The sequence below is a fragment of the Zootermopsis nevadensis genome, unplaced genomic scaffold (genome assembly GCF_977971745.1).
Source record: "Zootermopsis nevadensis isolate Lab colony 2312 unplaced genomic scaffold, Znev_1.0 Znev_ptg000006l, whole genome shotgun sequence".
Taxonomy (NCBI): Eukaryota; Metazoa; Arthropoda; class Insecta; order Blattodea; family Termopsidae; genus Zootermopsis; species Zootermopsis nevadensis.
The window spans coordinates 465,835-475,861 of NW_028259138.1; the positions used below are offsets into that span (position 1 = coordinate 465,835).

General features: G+C 36.4%; 1 protein-coding gene and 1 long non-coding RNA gene across 2 annotated transcripts in view; both read right to left on the reverse strand.

Moving 5' to 3' along the window:
• LOC110838913 (KH domain-containing, RNA-binding, signal transduction-associated protein 2) overlaps positions 1 to 8,259 on the reverse strand; it is a 150,443-nt gene extending 142,184 nt beyond the window's left edge. The window contains exon 1 of the mRNA XM_022082577.2: positions 7,932 to 8,259. Coding sequence (XP_021938269.1) covers positions 7,932 to 8,193 — 262 coding nt within the window. The 5' untranslated portion in view covers positions 8,194 to 8,259. The remainder of the gene's footprint in view (positions 1 to 7,931) is intronic.
• On the reverse strand, positions 2,889 to 7,921 carry LOC110838916 (uncharacterized). The gene is made up of 2 exons (XR_002546281.1): positions 7,728 to 7,921; positions 2,889 to 4,270 (listed from the first exon to the last, which is right to left on the reverse strand). It is a non-coding gene; the product is annotated as an uncharacterized LOC110838916 (long non-coding RNA).
• Positions 8,260 to 10,027: the final 1,768 nt, after the last annotated feature.

Genomic DNA, 10,027 nt, shown 5'->3' on the forward strand with positions numbered 1-10,027 from the left:
TCACACAAACTGGTGAATGTACTGGAAGGTAAACATCAAATTTTGCGTAAACATAAGGCATATACAATATTTCATGGACAGCCGTTCAGTCATAAGCACTCTCAATGCCGGCTAGGAGTATGAATTAAAAAAAAAATTATTCTTAGATGGTAGAATCACATAGCACATAGACGAGACAGGCAATATACGAGCTGTGACAACTACCACTTTTGGGAGGTTAAAACTGTGAAATATAAATGAGAATGTAAACATCTCATGAAACGAACACAATGAACTTTAATTCAATAACAAGTAAGAGATAATATTAAATTAAGGGTGAGAGGTCGTTTCATAGCTGAGGTGGTCTGTCGCCGGCTTCACTCTGTGGAGACTCGGGTTAGTGCCCAGAACGTGTCCATCTCTTAGGATGCCAGATCAAGTTTCCAACGCATACACAATAATGCATACGTAATGGAAGATTTGCTAACCCTCAGATACATTCAGAGTACATGAAATGAAAGTAATTATCAAATACTGTGCAATACAAAAACAAAACATTCTAATCTTTAACTTGCAACACAGTGTGACTGCAGGGTGTAAAACACGAAAAACAAATACAGCTAAAAAGAACTTTCTTAGCACAGGGTTCTCATAATGGAATTACATTTTTCAAATGAGAGTATGTTATGGAAATTCTTCCATCCAAGTTCTAAATTTCCCATGACACCTAAAACAGAGTGAAAACATTGCTCATCTATGCAACAGACCTCCAACTTAATATGCAAAACCACATTATACCTCACTGAAGAACGAAGATGCTAAAAAAAAAATTCCAAAGAGAACATGCACCAAAGTAACTCGCGAAAGAAATCTCACTCATCTACAACAATAAGGCAAAATCCGTTTTCATGGGATTATATAATCTAAACTTTCAAATTATATATTTCAAAATTAGTGAACATGTTAACTCTCACAGCTGAAGGGTCCCAACTTAAAAATATGTAACAAATATGACATTTTCTAACATGTTTCGACACACTCCTAAAACCAACCAGACCACTCGTCTGAATTCAATGGGAGAAAAAAAATTCATCCCCATGCAATGAAAAATTGCAATAAAATAAAAGTTTTTTTAAGTGTACTCCACAGCAAAATATGTTGACTTGTTTCCATTAGAGATGAGTTTCGTAGTGTGTTCTGTATTTGTCATCACAAATGCACATTAAATGAATATTGCAAAAGTCTTTCAACAGAAAGTGTTCAATGTGGAACACCTGACGCTCTTATCTTTATGTGCACAGATGCTTGTACGCTAAGAATTGAATAAAAATAGAGCTCACTGGGCAAAAACACACCTTCCTCTTACTTAAAGCCCTTTCTTCTTCTTGTCACGCGGATGGAACAAAAACTTTTATTGAAGCAAGTAACTCATTAAGAAACAACGAAGTAAAACCTTTCTCATTACAAGAGCTATTAAAAAATAAATTCTCATGAGGACAGTTTCAATTTCTGTCCATTAGTCAGCAAAAGTAACAATCTGAATTTTGGCATCTTCCAGGTTACAAAAATCAAATTATGTTTGTTGATCTAAAGTTGAGCTGTCCGATCGTCCAGTCGATTTCCTGCAACTCAGAGGAGCAGCTAATTGGGCCACCAGGAAATGGATGAACAGAAAAGCCCAGGAATACTCTAAGTCCACACCTGGACAAAAACACGTAAAAGTTTCCTTTCAAGAAACCTCAGTCAAAAGAACTCGGAAACTATTGAGAATAAACAGAGACCAGCCGAGGCATGTGTCATTCAAAAAAAACATCTATTGAAACTGGGAATCGTAAACAGATCGACTTGCGAGAGATGTTACGACAAAGAAAGAATTAACTCACATGTTTTATGTAACTACGATATAATAATAATCCGTGGCGTAACAGCCCGCTGAGAGCCAAGGCCGACTAGCTGGCTGCTGGCCTCACGTTCACATGCCTAAGCAGAGGTGAACGATCATCCAACACGATATAGGATGACGTGTGGTCAGCACGACGAACCCCCAGCCATTGCTAGCTTTCCTGACCGGATTACGCTACTTATTGTAGCTCCCCAATTTCCTCACGATGCTGGGTTGGCACCGGTCCCATACACTGGTCGAAAGCTCATGAGAAAATTTCTTTCCCCGAGACTCGAACCAGCGAGCATTCCGTATCACCGGTCCGAAGCACAGCCACAGCTAAATGCAAGATTTTACCGTCTGGTATCACATAAAACCAAATAACAACCATAAGGCTACAAGACTGTGCTACATAAAGTTTCGCACTTCAATGAAGATGTAGACTGCTAGAGGGCTCAACACAGAAGAAGAAACATAACAAACCACAAATGCTTGCATCCCTAATCATGAGCACGTAGAAATATACCTTTTCTTTCACATATTATCCCTGATGAACATCATGATTTAACTCAGGGTTCAGTAAATACAAAGAGGCAACTCATTCAACTTTGTCATAATAAACAAGCTTAGTAACATCTACAGGCCTATATGTAACAAGACACTGACGGAAAGCCAAGTTGAAAAAACGTAAATGCAAAAGGTGCTGGTGGAAATTACCACAAATTTAAATTACCTCAGACTACCATAAACCAAGATATTCTACGGTTCAATCTAAAAAAATTCTGGCAGTAAAAATGTTTGCAATGCTCACAAGGTTGTAATCCATTTTACAATCAAAAGTAAGCACGCAACAGACTAAAGTTCTGTTCTGGCAACTAATATACATCTTCACATCAATTCTAAAACCACCGCACTATAATAGACAAAACACGTTAACAGCATGCAGAAGAGAGTTCATGTCTGTCCAACCATAAGTCTGCATGTTATAACTTAAAAAAAACTCCTAAACAGATTTCAAAGAGATTCAAAACTGTGAAGCATATTTAATTTTGGTTCATATTATTCCAGTACAGACACAACTTTATAAACAAACAAAAAATCCCACACTTCATAAAAAAATATCTTGACAAAATATAGATAGACTGATTTGTAATACCTGTAACCTTTATCAAAAAATATATTTGAATGATTAATAAACTACAAGAAATACATTGGACATAAAAATGGAAGTAGCATTGACATTCCTTGTAGCAAAAGATGCCAGGTGCTTAATCCACATTCTTGATAAAAAGAATAATTTGATTGTGTACAATGTGAACAGCTTCCCACCATCACTGGCGACTGCAGAAGCCTGAACCTGAGCCTGTAATTTCATCAATAATCTTAGGAACTGTATCGTATACCAAATTCAGCTGACTTCCAGTTTAACAATAAAAAAATTATCATCTTCAGAGAAAATTAAATTTTTATCAGAAATGCATGAATAAAAAGCCAAATAAGCTGACATTAAAAACTGCGTAATGTCATTTGAAACAGTTTTTGGCACTTCTTACATTGACAGAACTTTGTACAAGTAGGTAACCTTAAAATTAACACGCAAAAAAGAAAAACATAGCTACGAGTTACAAATGACACAGGAAATAAAGAACTGAAGTCCAGTCTTCTACACAAAACAAAAAATATCAAATTTTGCATCTCGATGAATTTAATACATCTGTACAGATTTGATAACATACTTAAAACATTCAACAAAAAATGTATGATCTTCACCATCCTCACTAGGCAGCTTCACATAGGAAAAATACAAAATGAACACGGTTTCAAGATGGACAGCAAGCGCAAATAAGATCCATGCTACACAGTATTAAGCAGAATGAAATATTTCCAGCAAAACATCACAGACCAGACGACATATCACAAAATTAACACTTAACGAGACATAAATACCCAACACCATGCAACTTATTTGTACTTACAACACAGTGAAATAATACAAGGTACTAAAAGCACACGATATCCCAATACAAAAATAACTCAGTCATATAGTCTAAAACAATGTCTGATTCTCATGAAAACTGGATGAGTCTGATGTACACTAAAAGCTTTTGAGAAAATCAAATTCTGAACCATATCACTATCAATGCTGCAAAAGACAAATATAAAATTTCCCATACTGTGAATTTTAATCCCCCCATTATCCAACTGATTCTCATACCTGATTCAACTGTTCTTTATTAAAGCCATCAAGCACATAATCCTATCTGGTTGCCAGCACAGAAAGATGAAAGCACACATTTCATGGACATGCTCATTTGTGATGTGTGCTTTTGAAACTCCACTTCTCAGGAAAAAATATCGATAATAATACATAATTTCACACGCAGGATCCGCCATGTATGAGTTGTAAAGCTGTATTCAAAACAAACAAACAAAGTAAGAAACATGTTTTTAGCAGCTTAGGCCTAAAACAATTTTTGCAGCCAAAAAATTTACAAAATTTGGGTTTAACTGAAGAGAGATTTAAGGCCATATTTTCAATCAACAACCACAACAATAACACTGTAACTTCAAGTTCACAATTTTAATGTAGTATCAATAAATAAATACCACCATCATCATAGCGAGTGGTTTACAGCCTTTTGGCTGTTTCTCACATCCCAGTCACTTAGGGTTGCAGGTGGCAAGCCTGCTGCCTCCATACAATTTCTACTCAATCCTGATTTGTCTGCTAGAGCCATCTAGTATCAAATCAGAGGAAACATGGGTGAGAAACATGGCTGCTAAATTTTGTTCATGAAACATTTCTTTAACCTCGCAAGGTTCTTTTACATGTTGTAAATCTACGATATGGGACCGCCGGCCTTGCTTCCCCTCCGAAGAAAGTAGTGTTACCACACATACATACACTGCAATAAAAAGCCAAATTTCATTACAGTTGTAAATCATGACTCCTGTAGTTGTCAAATAATATGACATTTTTTTTCAAATAAACATTGAATATAAGGTAAGATTTGAGGTTTCCACAGCGGTGAGTATGAAGATTTGTCTTCTGGGTTGTTTCGCAATGTAGTATGGTAGATGTTTACCAACGTTTCAGAGGTCATACTGCCTCCGTCATCAGGGCGATGAGTCTGAAGATTTCTGTTTTCTGGGGCGTTGCGCTGTGTAGTCTGGTCGATGTTAACCAACGTTTCAGAGGTCATACTTCCTCCGTCATCAGGGCGATTCAGTATGACCTCTGAAACGTTGGTAAACATCGACCAGACTACACAGCGCAACAACCCAGAAGACAGAAATCTTCATTGAACACAATGCTGCAATCTTTCTCATGTGACACCGTTCTCATACACCCTGCCAATTTAAAATAGCAACTGAACTCAAACGTTTCAATCTTTCAACTAGCACCAGAAAAAATTTTACAATGAACATAAACACACAATCATGCGATGATATATTGTTCTTGGTCTCACATCCAGCCTCTGATAACAGCCTATGTAGAAAGGGTCTTACAGTTGGTGATGCTCTTGTCTGTGTAGGCTTCAGTTTCATTTGATTTGAATAACTATGTTTAAAACGTATGAAATAATACAAATGTCATATCTACAATTGGTTAACTTCCCTCTGGCCTATAATGCAGATGTGTCATCTATGAGGATAAAAAAATACTGTAAACTACTTCATGACAATACTGAAATTGATGATAAATGTGATTAAAGAAAGTCTACAGAGCTGCTACAACATAGAGAACAATAAGATGAAATTTTTCAGTAGAGCAAGAATGTGCCGATGTCTCGACATCCACATTCAGAAGCTGAGTCAAGTGACGGTAAGAACGCAGACAACTATGGCGCATCTCAAATTGCACATTTCTAGAGACATCAAAACGGTTTTATATTTCTTCTGAACCTTACATATGAATCAGACACAGGCAGAAACATACCGTGCAGAACACATCATAGCATAAGTTGCATAAAAATAATTTACTTCTCCTGCCTAAGCCACCAGAAATACTACATATACATAACACAAAACAAAGATTATTACACAATTACTGCTTTGCAAAACAGAGATGAGTGGTTCAAAGAAGGCAGATGGAAGGACATGACACAAGCTTAATACTGTGCAGCAGTGAATATAACATCTAGCAAAGCTCATGGGCAAAAAACTGAGCATTCCTGAGCTCTTGGGTAGACTACCAGCCTGCTGTCAACCCTTCTAAGCCAAGACTATGTCATGAAACACATTCCACTCCATTCTACAGTTCTTATTATTTGAAGACAGAAGTAGACCAGGTTATGGCAGATGGAAGCAATGAAGACTGAGGGCAATATGAAACGTTCCAACATATTTGTGTCTGAATTTAAAAAATGACTACTGACTTACATTTAGCTTTGATCTGCAGAAACTTTCCCTTTGGATTTTATAAGAAATCTAAACCTACGCAAGGCATAAAACCTTGAGTTTGTGATAATATAAGAGCACTCTATATAAAAGTACTAAAATTATATACTGGAATAACAGAAACCAGAGTCAAAGCATAGTACTTGATTTTATCAAGGCTTATACTAGTAGGGGGCATAGTACGACTACAAACAAGTTTCTCGCATCTTTTCCAATTACTCGCAAACTGCCAAAACAAATTGCAACTGTGTGGGCAATTACTTAGAAACAAAATTCTTAAGGAAGTTTTGTCGAGCAAACAGGACCGAAGACTTTCAGTCATCAATTGCAGAAGTAACACTGGTGTCATTAATGTTGAAGAAGAAATTAAATGTAACCTATGAAATCCTACAAATCATCAAAAGAAAGGAGTTAGTGGTGAAGATACTGATTACAGATCCTAAATCTCCATTACAAAATAGATGAACTGTTAAAACTGAAGATCAAATGACAATACATTTTCTGACTGGCATAAAGGAAACAACAATTACTGAAAATTTACCTAACCTGTTCCTAGTTTAGTTTATAACAGAAAATGTATTGTTCTTCGAATTGGATTAAAGCATAAGTGGCATTGGTGTGACAAACGCTGAAGAAGAATAAATTAAATGCATCGTTGCATGCAGAAAGGTGTTGTGATGAAGACTGATTAAACGTCTTAAATCTCCATAACAATACAAAATATGCTCTTGAAAATGGAGACAAGGACTATCAAAAAGGCAACAGTACTCAGTTATCTGATCTGTTCCAAATTTAGTTTCTATCAGAAAATGTATTGTTCCTTAAATCTAGTTAAAGCATTCATGTGTCAAACTGGTACTATTTATTTTTGTCAATTAAATCAGTGGTTCACAAACTCTTTTTCTGTTTGAGGTTCCCTTTATGCAAACAGAAAGTTTCAAGCCCCAACATACAAAAATTATTTAAAATGGCTTTTACATTGACAAAAACTACTAACGATTAGGTTAATTTTCTACAAAATTATATGTTTATACTATAATGTGGTCCTTTTCATCAAGTCATATGTATTATAAATATAATACATTCCCCCTCAAAAAAAGAAAACGACGGCACATGTAGACCGCGGCTCCCACTTTCGGAAGCAGACTGAACACCAGTATGTATCCTAAAATGTAACAATTATGACGAGTGCAATGAGGTTTTATTAGATACATTTAGTAAAATCTGTGATTAATATTACTTTTGCATAATAAAACAGCACCAATTATAAAAATATAGCATACATCACTGGAATATTTGAACTACGTTACTTCACACAAGATAAGAGCTTGCGGCTCGGAGGGTTAACCTAAATAAATCAAACCCAAGTGTAAAATATGTTACACCTGAGATATACTTTAGCAACTACGCGTTACTTACAACCGGGCTTTCGAGATCTAATGTGTACAATTAAATCATAACAAACCGTGGTGTCACACAACGCAACCTCCGTTAATGCCTGAAGAATAACAACGTGAACTTCACGCCGGTTCTCACGTCGATATATATCGAATCTCATTCGTTGCGTTACGTACATATCAAAGCTTGCACCGAAACTATTTAGTCACACTGTACTACACATGCTCCTTCAACACCTACGTACAAGTCAGTTCGCTGAAATCTACCGTACCTTGATCCAGAAGACGCAGCGCATTAGGCCACTGCGACGAATCCAAGCTTTGTTTTTCATGCAGCAGCTCACGAACATAATCACCGGCTTTATCTCCAACAGAGGTCGCTTCCATTTCCATTTCACTAGTAGCACTCTTCATAGTAGTGAAGTCCTGTTGAGGTGTGTTTATATTTGATTCACCTACACTTGAACTGTTTATTCCCCCACTACTTACGGTATTAAGTTTAATTTCACCGTTAGATGATGAGTTATCCGCCATTACACAGCAACACGACCGTCCACTTATATCGCTCCCCACACAATGATCAGGGCGCTGAGTTCGTTAGTACCGAGGTTAGTACAAACTTCTGAACTCCACCGACAGAGTGCACTCAGACCGGTAACATTTTCTAATAACGGCATACGCATGCTCAAGTTTAATGAGCATCCAATAACAAACGTGTTTGATAATAAATTAAATTTCGTCCCAGAAACTGTATTTGTAACGAAATTTGAACTTCCAACTCGACGATAAATCCCCACGGACCTGTTCGCTTCCTTCTATTATATTATTTCGTTGGATGGACGCAGAATACGAATTTTGTTAAAATTGTATATCATATCTTATAGCTGTTACAGACTACCTTCTAATTCATTATTGTTTATCATCAAACACTATTAAGCGACAATATATTTATCTCTCTGGAAGTAGAATTCGGTGCTTCAACGCTGCTAATATCAAACCTGCCAACGGAACGATCTTCAGATAATTAAATACACTCTGCATCATCGTGGACTATACCGTTTAATAAGTTCCGGTTCAAAATGTAATTCTTGGCGTTCGATCGTTTCACAGAACTTTTAAAATGTGATTATAATTTAACTTGCTGTTTTCATAGCTGTGAAAATCTCGCTCACAGTTAGCGAAGAAAACATATCGAGGGTGTTGCGGAGAGTAATGAAGTTACAGAAAACTTCATGAAGAAATTCAATGGCCTGCAATCTTCAATCGCCAAATACTGTTTGGAGATCAACACGAGGAGGCTAAGATAGGTGTGGTATGTACCACTCATGGGACAGTTGAGAAAAATTAATCATAAATCCTGAAGAGACATCACCACGTGGAAGACCTGGGAGTAGATGATAGTGCAAAAATGAACTGTATCTTGAATAAATAGGGTTGAAGGTTATGGAATGGAATCATGTGACTCAGGATAAGGACGGATGACGGAATTTTGTCAACACGGTAGTGAACCTTTTGGTTTCGCATAGGACAAGGAATTTCCTTAATATAAGAGTAAATATTATCTTCACAACAAGAATTTTGGTCCATAAAGCTCCTTAAGTATGGAAGTGTTCAAATTCAGTCCATTTTTATAATGTGTAAGACATTTTTGTAGAGAAGCACAATTTCTACTGAACAATTAGTCACGAAAGCTCATAAATTCAAATTTATCGATTTTACCGTCACGCAAACTTACCTTGAATTAAAAAACTCATGAAATAAACTATGTTAATCACTCACTCTTTATGGTGCAGGATATGCATTGAGAAGTAGATTGTATAATCGGCTTGCCAATGAATTTCCCACTTTCTTTAAGGAACCGGGTGGTTCATCACCGTGGTCACAAATGCCCACGACCGGACTCTGTCCTTAGCAAGCATAGAATAAACTACGGTAATAGATGAAAAGAATGTGTTATTTATGTATAATGAGGGAAATACTTATTTTTTGTTTAAAACGACGATATATGCTGGTGTATTAATCGTGCTTACGTATAATTTAATAGACAGTTGTGTTTCTTTACCCAGGGATAAGTCTATTTGCGCACATAGTCCCTCCGAAGAGCAATACGTGGAAGTTTGCTTGCCGATATGCCTTCGTAATACAGTAATCGGACAAAGAAGCAGCAAACCGCCTTACTATTTACATACCTATTTTCTTAAACAATCCGTGTTTTTATTTGAAGTTTCGCATATAGAATGCTGAAGCTATAAATACGTAGCTGTATTGAAACTGTTTACATTTCAATTCTTAAAACCTTGATTGAATTCTTGTAAACTTCGTCCACACGGCAAGAATTTCAGGTTAGAAAAAGCGATTTGTTGATAGA